Raw genomic sequence first — 14,780 nt, 5'->3', positions numbered from 1 at the left:
TATTGATAAAAATTGCAAACATAATAATTTATTGCTAATTTTTTATCATTTACCTTAAAATCGATTTTTTAAAAATAAAAAAAAAATTGTTAGACATGAATCAAATGATTGCATGCTAATTTTAAAATTACTAAAGGGCAAAGTTCCTTGAATTAATATAATTATTATTTATAAATAAATATTGTCGGTCTTACAATAATTATTTTTTTTTTTAAATTAATTGTAAGTAGCAATAGACAATACATTGACATATATAACATCGCAAGTTACAATATTAATATTTTTTATACAGATCATTAATAATTAATGATAATAATTTATAATTGGACATAAATCAGGCACGCATACTTGCAAATATTTACACTGTCTCATAACCAGGTGCTCTTGTGTTTGTAAGATAAAAATAAAAGTCCATTTATTAGTCAATAATGTATCAGTTATTATTACTATATTAATTTTAATAATAATAATTTTAAATATTAAAATTTAAAAACAATACTTTCGGGTACTGACTTGGTGTACGTGGCTAAGCGAGAGGGGACGCCCCTGGTGCTGGAGAGGGACATCCCTGTCTTCTTGTCAGCCGTAATAGTAGCTTTTGTTCGTCGGTATATTTCGGAGGTTTTCGGTCGATAAAATAGTGTGGAGGCTGTCCGCGCCGATCATGTGATTCCCGAGATCGACGCGCACCCCCGGGTGGTGGATCGGCATTTGGTGGTGCATCGGTACCCCGACTCCGCAGTTAATTCCTCCTCCTCCTCCTGCCCCTACTCCCACTCCACCGCTTATTCCACCCACTGGACCACCACCCACTCCCAGTCCTCCCACTCCTCCCACTCCAACTGCGCTGGTGACAATCATCGGTAATGGCATTCGGGAATCGGTGTAATAACGCTCTGTACCGTGTAATCGTTCTGCTAGTTGTGTTTCTGGTATTCTGGAAAAGATTTTATTGTTACTATTTATTGCAATTGCTTATTTTGTAAACAACTTATTATTACTTCTTCTTTTTTTTTTTTTTTTTTTTATTTAAAATGAAGAAAAGAAATATAAAAAAATTTTTAAGGAGATTACTAACTATTAGATTTTAAATTACGCGCTTACTTATGCGACATCTATGTATGTCATTTCCCGTATTGCCAACATTAAAATAGAAAAAATATTTTATTTTGACTGGTCAATTTTTTTAAGATAAAATTAATGGACTAGTTTATTTAATTTTTGACTAGTTATTTTTTAAAGATAAAATTAATATTTAGAATTTAATAAAATTCGGTACATTAGTACAATATGTTAAGATAATAATTACGTTTAATTTTTAAGGTGCAAAAAACCAATAAAAAATATTTAGCTACATTTAAAACAAATAAAAGAATTTTTAAGTAAATTGAAGACTATAGAATTTTAAATTACGCGCTTTTACTGATACGTCATCTATGTACGTCATTTCCCGTATTGCCAACTTTAAAATACAAGAAATTTCTTGTTTAGACGCTAGATTTTTGACTAATCATTTTTTTAAGGATGAATTATTGCACAAAATTTAATAAATTAACACAATATTATTATAAAAAATTTTTGGAGAGCTATTTTACAAAAACTGCCATTTATAATCTAATAATCATTGATACCTATCATAAAAAACGATCTGTAAATAATTGAAAATAGAGAATCAGAGTATGTGATATTTTTAATTAATGAAAACTTGTCAGAAAATATGTCTATCACTTTATCTAACGCGACGTTACATAAGTAAGTCTACTGCGTTAATCAAGCGAGACTTTGTAATTGAAATTGCACCCTTGACATTTGACACGTATAATATCGACAGTACTAGCTCAATCAATTGTATTGATGGAAATATAATATTATAATCAAAATAATGGATCCTGTAACTACGAGTATGAAATTCTGAATGAGTAATTAGATTTAGATAAAAAATCGTATATTTTGAAACTAATTATTTATTTAAAAAATAAATAAAAATAAAATTTCCATCAGCGGAACATTTTTTAATCTAATAGAATTTCCGCGCGAAAATATCTCCGAAGATAAATGTTGAAGAAAAATAGATCTACTTAAGTATAACGGGGTTACATTAAATCAAACTGAATAATTATAATTTATAATTTGTAAAAAAAAAATTAGAGATTTAATAATTTGAATTCTTGAAGGAAATTCTTGAAATTAAAAATTTTTTAATCAAAATTGGAATTATAAGAATTTATAATTAAAAAATATAAAGATTTGAATTCGAATTTTCTCAATAACCAGGAAGAATCCTCGACGGGAATGCCGAGAATCAGCAGAGGTTATTGTATTGTATTGTCTTGTCTCGGTAGAATATAATTTAAGCGAACTGAATAAAATAGAGTAGAATAGAGGATAAGATAATATTTATAGGTTCAGAGAACGACAAGTATTTACCTGGTCTCGGGCATCGGAACTGGGACGGGGGTGGAGAGATCGATATCCGCGTCGATCTCGGAAATTTCATCAGTGAACCCATTTGGCAAAGTTTCGTTATTCTCCTGGAATTTAGTGTCCCGCTTAGCTCGATGCCGGCTAATTAGCAGTCGTCCGATAACAAGGCCTAGGAACAGCATCACTCCGCCCGCTACCGACACTATTATGTAGAGGTAAAACTTTTCTTGATTTCCTGTCAAAATACACAAGTTTTATATTTCAGTATACTTTAAAAGCTCACCACTTTTTTTTTTTCATTTTTATTTTAATATGTACTTTATTGCACTTTTTAATGACCAAAGTTATACACTTTTTCCGATAATTATTAATTGTCATAATCTCAATTATTACTTTTATCAACAAAGGGTAAACTTTGGGAGTAAAATTTCGTTTGTTATTCACTGAATTTATCTACAATAACTCGGAAGATTTTTAATTAATTGAAAATCCTTTCATATTCCTTCTATTCATAGTCTAAGATTTTAATAACTTAGGAAAATTTTACAAGTTCAATAATTAAGAACTGGCATTGCTATCTTGTCAATTATTGACATTTTTAAAGATATAAGCTCATCCCGATGTTACACTCATCAAAAGCTGTCATTTAAGTACCCACATCAATTTTTCGTATATTTATATATATATATATATATATATATATATATATATATATATATATATATATATATATATATATATATATATATATATATATATTAAAAATATATGAAAATGCATGCTAGTTTTAATTAAATTAATTTTTCAAAATATTTACAAATTTATTAATAATTTTTTTCGGAAAAATTTTATGAGTATTTAAAAAACAATAAAATTTGAGTAAAAAATTTTTATCAAAAATAATCATCATTATTAATTTAATAGTTTAATTAAAAGCCAATTAAATTAATAAAGTATTTTATCGACTAATTACTGGCAGCTAAATAATTAGTGAATTTTTCAATTAAATTCTTTGATAAAACGCTCTAAAATTCCGATAACAGTTTCGATAAAACTCAGTACGACGCAGGTGATCTAAAAAATTGTTATTAAAAAACAAATTCTTAAATTTATTGGACCGACGTCACCATCTCTTTTTTCGATCCTTTATCAAAATTATCAACACTATAAAAATCCGGCGAGTCTTCCCTCGATACCAGTATCAAAAATAGTTCCCAAGATGAAGGTGACCTCCGCGTTTGTGGTAAGTGTCAATCATAATTGAAAATTTATCTGGGAACTTATCCAAGTTATACGGTTAAAGTTTCCCCAGATTTCAGCGGCAGTACTCGTGGTTTTACTTGTCGTGAAGCCCGCGGATTCTTGTTCAACTCAAGAGGAAAAACCGAAAGGGTGGAGACAATATGTAGTAACAAACAAAGATGAACCTTACGAAGATGACAATTGGAAAATGTTACGGACAAGCTACCGCGTTCAGGAAAAAACTTATCAGCCCATCAGCAGTGAGCATCATAGGTTTATAGATCACGAGATATATAATGTTGATGATAATCGCATTAATAAACCGAAGAAGGAGTCTCACCGTTGGGTAGATCACAATGAAACCACTGTTACTCACGATTTTAGACGAAATTTTTAACCTATATCTTAATCAAAAAGAAATAATTTTGAAAAGTCTAAAAAAAAAAGACAAGTTAATTTTTTTACTCAATTTATTAATTGGGAAAATGAAAATTAAAGAATTTATTTCAAATTAAATTTTTATGAATAAAAATTAAAATATTTTTTTTTTTACAGTTTTGAAATTTTATTTTATTTTTACGATAAAATTATTAAATTTACGTAAAATTACTTGGACACCCATGAAGATAAAAAAAAAGGAAATCGACTTTTTTGTGGAGTTTAGAAGTTATTATTATTATTAATTGAAAATTTTAACTCAGTGATAATAGTTTTGTAAAAAAATAAGTTTTCAAAATCAATTGCGTCGAAATCAATTAACAAAAAAAAAAAAATAAAAACAGATTTCAATAAAATTTCTATCGAAAAACAATTAAATTAAACTACCATATTCATACGTACTAAAAAAAAAAAGAAAAAAAACAGTAAAAAAGTGATTATACAAAGTGAGTTTGCAAAAATACAAGTGAAAAACGAAATTAAAACAAAAACAAATTGATCGTATATCAAAAATAAATGTTTACAAATAAAAACAGCATGCACGCAATCACAAGCAATAAACATCATATTCATTAATCAATATATCATCCGGTATATTTTTAGTTAATAAATTATGATATACTGTTCTACTACACAAATATAAATCGTACGAATACTGTCGATAACAATTTTACAGATAACTAAAATGTGTCCGGGTGATAACGTTTAAATACGAAAATACTCCTCGATCAATAATGTATGTTCCATTTATATTCTGTACTTATGTATAGATATAGATACAGCACACACAGATGTACTAAATATATGGATACAGACACATTGATGTATCTGGCAACTTAGTTATCTATATAAACAACTTACTTGTGACAAATGAGTATGCATTAATCCATTCATTGAGATAGCCAACCATCGCAAGATCCTCTTCTGCAACTACCAAGATATCTTCTTGTATATGTTTTATTTTATCCTTCTTGTATTTTTTTTTTTTTTTTTTTTATTAAAAAGTCGTTTAAACACAGTCTTAATTTTTGGAAAGTACTATCTCAGTGCAAATTATCATTTATCATTTATTATTTATTATTTATCGATTATCAGTAACATTAATAACAGTGTAAGGGTTGCTTAACTTCCGTTGACAAGAAGGCTGTTAAGCTCTTTACCTACCGACCGAGTTAAATATACCATGCAGTTCATTCCTCATTTCTCATTCCCCTATCTACACCCCAACCAGATAAAGATGCAAGTACGTAATATATATGTATTTTAGTACGAAAAGCGTATAAGTACTTACAAGTAGTATGACAAATGTGACCGATCAGCCGGTAAAATTAGGAGAAAAAATTTGGGTCATCTCGATGGCTGACTTGGGAAAATTAAAACTTTAATCCAATTTAATCCGCGCCCTCGTGGGATTTTTTTTTTCAATTTTTTTTTATAACTTATCAAGTTTTGTATATTCAATACTTGGTTAATTACTAGCCATTTAAATTTTTATTTCAATTGCTGAATTGATGATTTGATTGGACGGGAACGATCGAACAGATTTTAATTTTGCATTGTTTTAATTGGGGGTCAAAAAGCGCACAGCGTACCGCATATGGAGGATATTAATTAATTGCCAGTAATTTCATTTTTTAATCAAGAGCTAAATATTCGAGTTTCTCGGTGTTTTTATTTTCGAATCGTTTTTAGGGAGCGTGGGTGGAATAATGGATTTTAAAGCCAATTACTTTGTAATATTATTGTCAATTATTGTTGCAATTTAGTAATGAGAGAAATTTTAAAGCGGAACTTTATTGGATATTAATTTTGTTGGGAAAATATAGAATATTTGATTCTGAATTTGAAATAATTGATGATTTTTTTTTTCAATTAATGTAAAATTATAATTATTAAAAAAGTGGAATGAAAAAATATTTTTGTTGCCGATTTGAATGAACTATTGACTTTAGTTTTTGGAAATTTGAACTGATAATAATTTTAGCTTGTTAATTTAAAATTTAAACAAAAAATTAAGCATTTTAGTAAAAATTAGATTTTATTAAAATTTTTATGAATGAAAATTTTAATTTTCGACTTTTTTGTTTGGAACTCCTATTATTACAAAAATCTCAATTTTTACGAGAAATAATTATTCGAACCAAAATAATTTTCAGTTTTCTAATTAATTTTTTGAGTCAAAAAATTAATTTCGTTTTTCTGTTTGGTTTTTTTTTTCCACTTTTAAAAATTTTTATTTCTGACTATTTTCCAATTTCCCAACTATTCTATAGTCGTGAGTAACAGTCTTTTCTTTATGATCTACCCAGCGGTGAGACTGCCTCATCGGTTTATTAAGGCGATAATCATCAACATCATGCTCCTCATGATGTGTCATTGTATGATGCTGACTGCTGAGCTGCTGATAAATGCGTTGATTCATATCGTATTTTTTTCGTTCCATTTTCCAGGTATCATCTTCGTAAGGTTCTACGCTCCGTCTTTCTTCGATTTCCACCCACCCTCTCGGTTGATACCTTCGACAATGTGGACAAGAATCCGCGGGCTTTACGACAAGTAAAACCGCGAGTACTGCCGTTGAAATCTGGGAAAATTTTAACCGTATAACTTGGATAATTTCCCGGAGAAATTTTCAATTATGATTGACACTTACCAGAAACGTGGAGGTCAGCTTCATCTTGGGAACTATTTTTGATACTTTTGATATCAAGGGAGGATTCGCCGGATTTTTATACTCTTAATAACTGTAAGAAGGATCGAAAGGAGGGGTGACGACGTCAATCCAATAAATTAATGGTTTTGTTTTTTAGATCACCTTTGTCAGTTTTATCGAAATCATTATCAGCACGTTAGATACGTTTTAACAAAGAATTCAGCGGGAAATTCCAGTATGTATTGATATATGCTCAATTAGAGTCGGACCATAGCCAGTAATTAGTTGAACAATAATTCTTTTCAAAAATTTTAATTACAATAATTTTTTTTTTAATTATAAAAAAATCGGTAATTCCGAAAAAAAAATTTTTTTTCCGTAGAAAGCTTTTAAATTAATTAGAAATTTAATAAGAGATTTTTTAAGAGAAAAAAATGTTAATTTTTTTTTTTAATTGCCAAAAATTAAAAAAAAAAATATTAAAATGAAATTTCTTTTTTTTGGGAAATTTTGTAAATTTTTAACTGTCAATAAAAAAGCAATATTTCTCGTCCTAACCAACCGATTCAATCAATCTTGTAGACAGAAAACAATTTTCCTTTGTAGAAAATTTTTTTTGACTTAAAAATTATTTATTTATTTATTTATTTTTTTTTTTTTGAAAAATCAGAATAATTTTGGTTCAAATAAAATTACCAAGCCAAAATAAACAACTCCAAATTATCAAAGTTCAAATTTCCAAATTTTTTCCGTATATTTTCCCTATAAATACTGAAATAAATTTAAAAATTGTCAACCCATGCAAAAAAAACTAATTAAAAGACCCATCCAACAGCAAGCAATGGAACAAAACCTTAATTAAATAAAATAACAAAACTTACTGTCATTGTTTGTCCGCGCACGAGGCAAAGTAGAGTCGACAGTAGTCGCATCGATCGTTTCATTATTATTTCTGAGCGGCGGTTCTGGATTTTCTAAATTTGGGCTTGGGCTGAACTCGGTCTTGAAGTCGGTCCGGTCGAAGCCCTCGTCAAACTCTGGCACAAGATCCACCTCGTCCGACTCGATGTCTCCGACAAATTGCTCTTGCAACACTCCTCGGGGCACTGCATCACAAAGAATAATTGTTTGTTATTTAAAATTTAACGTTTAATATTTAATTCTAGCTTCTATTATTATTCTCCTTCAAACTCTTTCATCTTTTCTCATCATAATTATTTGCCCGGTTGTTATACTTCCGTCGCTCTTGCTCTTTTCGCTCTCAATATTTCCTGCAAATTATTATTTAAAAAAACAAAAAAAATATCAAGCAATATTGCATAAAAATACAAACTTTATTGACTTGATTTCTGGTTCGAGGAATAATTTATGAGCTCGGATTCGTTACTTAAATCTTTAAGATAAACACCGGTAATCAGTTTTGCTTTTTCAATAATAAATTATCTCTAATTAACAAACTTTTAAAACTTTTTATTAACTTAACTTATAATCTTATTTATAAAACTATTTTTTTGTTTTTTCTTAGCAATTGCAAGAAATAAAAAAAAAAATTATTCCGGTAATTTATTCTGGTCTTTGCAGGACTCCGGACCTTGTATTTCGATGAGTTGACTCAAAAGTTCTTATAAATAAAACAGTTTAACGGATTTTCCGGTTCATAATTGAGATTTTTTATGACATAAAATTTTTCTTTGAAGTCTTTTATTTATATTTTGACTTTAAATTGACAATTAAACTTTTTAAAAAAAATTAAGTCAATTCTTGAACCAAAAAAATAATTTTGAAAAGTTTAATTGTCTGCTTTAAATAAAAAAAAATTGAACTAGGAAATTTTTTCTTGGCTTAAACAAATTTTATTTAATTCAAGCTTTTAAAAATAATTTTTTTTTGGTTCAAATTTTTTTCTCAAAAATCAAATTCATTTTTTTTAGTGTACAATTTTTAATAATTTAAAAATAAAAATTTATATCGAAGGAAGGTATTGATTTTAAAAATAATTTTTTTTTATTTCATTTCATTTCTATTATCGGAAACAATGAAACAAATTGTCGAGAAAAACTGATAAAAAATTCTTTTCTGTGATAACATTGAAGAGTATGGCTCCGCAGATGCCATAAGGGCGTTGTACATTTTTTTTTTACCGGTCAGGGTTTTTGTTTCAGCAAATAAAATCCATCAATTGTTTCCAGGAGACGTATATATATAATGACAGAAAAAATTCAATTGATATTTCTTTTTGTTCCTTTGTAAATGTCCATGAGTAAAGAGTATCAGTTTGTACTCTTTGAGAAAAAAAGAAAAAGAAATACTTTTGTACGCCCGTATGACCAGGAGAATCATAAGGGTAGATGATAGACGTGTTTCGACTTGTATATTTAAATTTTATATTGTACTCCATGGCAGGTACATCAATCAAAATTATTTCGAGTCTTTAGATATATATTTTTCATTTGATTAATATTAATAATAATTATTTTGATAACTTGGAAAAAAATTGAATTGATTTTTAATTATTACTTATTTTATTTTTAAAAGTAAAATTTTTATTTATCGGAATATTAATAAGATTTTAATAGCAAATATCAGAACTTGTTTTTTCGCTAATATTAAAAAAGTATATGTCATATATACATTGCATATTAATGGAAGAATAAAAGTATTAAAATTGAGCTTTAGATAATTTATTTTTCAATTTAAAAATATGAAATATTTTATTACGATAATTGTTGATAAAATTAATTAATTTATAGTTGATATTTGTAATGATTTATTGCAATTAAATTTAAAAATAATTAAGATTTAAAGATGACAATGTCAAAATTTTATTTTGAATCAATTTAATTTTTTTTATCAGTGAAAATTTTTATTGTTTATTCAATATGAAATCAAATCATCTAAATATCATAAAAAGCAAACATCAATTATCACAATTTGTAATTAATCTAAAAACAAAGTAATAAAATACATAAATATTGGATCATTTACAATAATTAACATTTATTTTGGTTTTCAAACTCTCAATTTAATTCCCATTAAAATAAAATTAATTCTCATGTTATTGATATTAAATAAAAACAATGAAAATGTAAATAACTTCTTCCGCTTCAGTGAAGTATGAGCTTATTTATAAAAAATCCCACATCCTCGATAGCAATTCACGTCAATCTTCAAAAAAATGAAATAAATATTTTTTTACATCATCGACGAAAAGTAAATATTTATTTACTGTTTAAATACATCAAATAGCGGAACCAAAATTCGGTGTTAAATATTTGTTTTTGAACATTATGTTTCTATAAACATTGCATGATTCGACGAATGTATTTTTTTATAATAACTGCAAATATACGCATGGTAAACATCAGCAGTCAACTTTAACAACTCAAATCAGCTGGGGATATTTACATTAATTGATGTTTGGAGAATTAAAAATAATTAATAAAAAAAATTAAAGTAAAAAAATAAATAAATTGTAGTTGTAAGTAAATAAATAAATAAATATTTGAGAGGATATTTTCATCTTTAAGGCAACAAATATTATTGATGTGCAGAGTAGAATATCTATTTGGAAAAATTCGGAGGAATGCTGGGAAGTTTAGTCGACAGAGGCGGAGTACAATTTTACGTGACAAACGTATCTCGTCGACGCAAGCGAGTGAGGGCAAATTGCGTCTGTGGCTCGTTATTATCATGCTCAAAGTGATGAATGCATAAGTGTCTAGAGGCGATATTATATACAGTGATAGTAATAGTTGCAAGCTACAGAATAGATCGGAATGGCAGTAGGCACACAGTAGTATCATCGAACTGGTTCGAGTGCGCCAGGACAGAGATGGATCGAGGGTGCCGGATTGAGGGAGGAAGAAACTGAAGTAGAAGCAGAGCCCAGTCCAGCTAACCAGCAAACTATCGGACATCAGCAAGCTGATGCATGCGTTCGGTGGTGCCAACTGGCAAGAGTGAATTCCTGGCTAGCAAACTACCTCCTTCCTAAAGTAGGATGTAGGATGCAGGATTGGGTTTGAGGGCCCTAGCGCACGCGACCATAACACACTAACGAGGCTCCAGTTCCTATCCGATATGTCACGTGGGCATTCACTCTGCCTAAATTCATCCACCATTCCCTATTCCCACTCGAGACTCCACAACACATATCATAATTATTGACTTTGCTCCACGCATTTATGATAAGTCGCATGAATAATCGATTAATCTCATCTTCCATCAGTTTGATTGAATTATCTAATATTTTCGGTGGTTGATTTTAAATGCTTTGAGGATCTTCATTTGTCGATAAAAAATTTATATTTTTAATCAAGTAATTTTTTTTTTTTTTTTTTTTTATTTTATATTGACAAAAAAAAAAATAACTTGATTTAAGAGAAAAATTTTGATCAAATAAAATTATTTTTAATGATAAAAATTTATTTAAACTGAAAAAACATTTTTTATCGATAAATAAATGGATTGAAAAATTTAAAAATATAATTAAGGAAGTTCATCGGCAAGAAAAAGACACCATGAGGTTTGTATTTTTATTTCATACTATTATTATTATTATTATTATTATTATTATTGATAATAATAGGCAAACTTTGAAACGATATTCGAAGAATCTTTCGTAAAGATATGGTAAGAATTTAAATTTCCAGTTGTATTTTATAAAAAAAAAACTAGTAATAATATGCATACCACTATAAAAAAAAAAATGCGACGGGTTGTTGCCTTCAGCTCATAGGCAATCTTATACACGATGAATGCTCTACTTTTTTCCCTAGGCACACTATACTATTAAATTATTTATGAGGTGACCTATGGACATCTTGGCATCAGTTCGTATTTCATAAGTTTCTTACAAACTTCTTTTATTTCATAAACTGTCCACATATAATTTTTTACGATACATTCCAAGAAATTTTATTTTTATTTTTAAAATACAAGCTTTTGCTCCAAAAATAAAAATAATTTCTATTTTTATATTTATGATGTATTTAATTAATTAATAACTTAGATAATTATAACAAGTAACGCGCCTAAAGCAGTTTACTGTGTAAAGAAAAAAAATAAAAATAAAAAGCCTGGAGATAATTATTCCATAGATTATAAAAATAACGAGGTCATCACCCTATACTTGGATATATATATATATAGACATTTATTAGTATATAGTAGCGGTATGTATCATTGCCCTCGGGTAGAAAGTTACATGCTCCATTGCGCTCGTTATCCCTTACACGTACCTCGCGTCGACTCATTATGCCCATTAGCGAGACCTGGGGATAAATAAAACCCCAGTAAAGCAGATACGCTTTGATCAGCCCTGAAAAACTTCACGCTGACCACATCATCATTCAGTTCCGATGGTACAGAAAAATATGCGTACACGCTGCTACCTCTCAGTATCTACTTCATACATTATTATAATTATTATTTTTTCATGGTGATAAAAGGGAGCCAACCCTTTGCCTCGTGGCTTAAAGCGAAATATGCTGATGGATTAACCGAGTGCATTCATTGGGAATAAACCCATTACGCGAATAACTTTTTAATAAAATACCTTTTTGTAAAGCATAATTATTCTAATCATTGAAAAATCTGAATATCAAGAAGCAGAAGCAAAAAATAAGAGTGTAATTAATTGCATTAATTAAAGATTGAATCAAAAGATTTATTCTTTTATTTATTTTTAAGTTTTGATGAATTCATGTTCAAGAAATTCATTTTTTGAAAATAATTATTGTACGAGGTTGGGTCAAGTGTAATTTATTTATTTTTGTGCAAACAAAAATTTATTTGGGTCAAGAAATTTTTTTTTTTTTTGATGAAAGTTTAATTCAAGAGAATTTTTATTTTTTTGAATCAATAAATTTTAAGTAATCTGAAAAAAATGAATTAATTTTTAATTTAATTACTATACTAAAAAAAAAAATTCATTTAATTCAAGAAAAAGATTTTTGAACTAAGTAAAATTTTTTGAACAAAAAAAAAAGTTTCGAATTTATTTTTCTACTTGAATAAAGACGATAATCTTTTTAAAATTTTCAGGTATGTTGAGTCCAATATTTTTTAAATGATTAAAAAAATTAATTAATTAAAAAAATGTCTAAATAGTTTAAAATATCAAGTACCATGTAATTAATACTTAATCTTTAAAAATTTATCTATGATCCATAATTATTAATACCAATTAATTTTACTAAAAAAAAGCAAAAATGTTTCCCTCAGTCGGCGTTAATGAGCAATCGAGGTAAATATTTGCAGCAAATCACTGACCGCCGGGAGGAAATTAAATTTCCCGAAGTTTACCTGAAAAACTGGCCCTCGAGTAGATAGTTTACACTTTACAGTTCAAGTCCGAAAAAAAAGCGAACTTGCTTCTAGTTAGAAACCCATCTCAATCGCTCCACTTGTATTAATTCAACTCAATTGAATTCGAACAACCGAATAGAAATTCTAGACATCTCAATTATCTCCTTGTCTGTTTATCTCGGCTTCTTAGACAACACATCAAATTTCTCAAGCTCTAGTATCGGCGTTCTCAAAAGATAATTCACTCGAAAACAACCCCGATGAATTTTCACAGTACGCTAGGCATATTGTTTGAATTTAACGCGGTAAACATTTAGAAGACAGCGCGTAGCCGTGTTCTAAACAAAATGAGGAGCGCTAAAGAATTCAATTTCCTCATGAACGTGAAGGAATTTATCGCAAGAGCGCACTTTAATGCTCGAATTCAATAGGAATTTTGATGCTTGTCGTATCTGTAGCTGTGATGCGAGCTATTACGCGAAAAAAAGCTTCTCACCCGGCTCTCTATTCATCATTTTTTTCTTTTCACCCCTACCATTTTTTTTTTTTTTAATATAATAACTCTGTTATGCTCTTGTTGTTATTACCATAAATTTTTATTTCCATTTTATAATATTTCCCATGCATACTTTCCTCTAATTTCAAAATTTCATTCGAGCATATTACCAACTAATTTCACGAGAGTTATTATTTTTATTTCGCCGAAAAATCTCATTTCTTACTTTCATGTATATGTATAAGCTTTTCTCCCCGGTTCCTTTTTTTTTCTCACCCGGGGAGTTTTCTTCACCCAGCGGAGTGAGTCGCGGTAAGAAAGTGCTGTCTAGTTCCACTGGTACCAGACCGCAATCCTCAACTCTTCTCATCTTGTCTTCTATTTCGTTCTATTCCATTCTGTCCTCCTTATCTCTCACCCTCGCCCTCGTCCCATTCCAGCGTGTCCTCTTACGGCACATACACCCCTCGCAACTTAAGAATAAATCTTTTGGGATAATGACGCGCATGCGCCAGTTAAAAGTATCTAGTCTCCGTGGGCTACTACACCGTGATACCACTACTATATACCTACATCCTCAGTTGAGAACTCTGTCCATAAATTTCCGGGCGATTTATTGATCGTTGGCAAATGGCTAAAAAAATACCAATGTCCAAATAACAATCTCGGGTATTTTATTTTATTTTATTTTATCAACCTTTTTCCAGGGCAATTCGATGAAAGAAAATTCAACACCTGCGATCTATTGTATGTTTTGTTTGCTTGGTTTTTGCTCGAAAGGGAATCAAGAAAATTTATCGTTTTATTTCATTCGGATTTTTTTTTATCGCTACTGATATTTTTATGAGATACTTGGGCTGATTTGTTGCGCTGATAAAATGCGGTCAAGTAACTGTATCAAGAAGCACTAACTTTTTACTCACTTCCCGGGTGTTAATTTACTCGCGAGAGCACATAAAAGTTAACAAGCAAGGGTGAGAAGCGAGCAGGATGCTTTTAAGAAGGTTCGCTTCAATGTTAGTTTAATCAAGTGTGATGATACAGAAGGATTTGGTTATATTTAATAAACCTTATTTACTGTTAATATATTATTTTTTTAACGTAAATATATATTTTTTAAAAGAATTGAATTATAAATTTTTATAAAAGCAATTAAAATTTAATGAAAAACTTGAAAGAAAAGTAAATCAAAATAAACATTTTTTTTTTTAATTATTT

At 28.8% G+C, this 14,780-nt stretch overlaps 2 protein-coding genes across 3 annotated transcripts in view; one reads left to right on the top strand and one right to left on the bottom strand.

Annotated features, from left to right (window-relative positions):
- Positions 1 to 337: 337 nt before the first annotated feature.
- LOC141527166 (uncharacterized) overlaps positions 338 to 14,780 on the bottom strand; it is a 72,862-nt gene continuing 58,419 nt past the window's right edge. For both annotated transcript variants that reach the window (XM_074242492.1, XM_074242491.1), the window contains 3 exons: positions 7,639 to 7,863; positions 2,428 to 2,659; positions 338 to 937 (listed from right to left, as the gene is read on the bottom strand). In XM_074242492.1, coding sequence (XP_074098593.1) covers positions 580 to 937; positions 2,428 to 2,659; positions 7,639 to 7,863 — 815 coding nt within the window. In that variant the 3' untranslated portion in view covers positions 338 to 579. The remainder of the gene's footprint in view (positions 938 to 2,427; positions 2,660 to 7,638; positions 7,864 to 14,780) is intronic.
- On the top strand, positions 3,515 to 4,063 carry LOC141527348 (uncharacterized). The gene is made up of 2 exons (XM_074242770.1): positions 3,515 to 3,667; positions 3,737 to 4,063. Exons 1-2 carry the CDS (start codon positions 3,644 to 3,646, stop codon positions 4,061 to 4,063), a joined length of 351 nt encoding a protein of 116 aa, XP_074098871.1. The 5' UTR covers positions 3,515 to 3,643.

This window comes from Cotesia typhae, unplaced genomic scaffold, assembly GCF_013202065.1.
Source record: "Cotesia typhae breed Kobodo isofemale line unplaced genomic scaffold, CoteBio_Ctyphae contig_4, whole genome shotgun sequence".
NCBI lineage: Eukaryota > Metazoa > Arthropoda > Insecta > Hymenoptera > Braconidae > Cotesia > Cotesia typhae.
The sequence above is the reverse complement of the archived record's forward strand: the minus strand, read 5'-3'. Positions and strand labels throughout refer to the sequence as shown.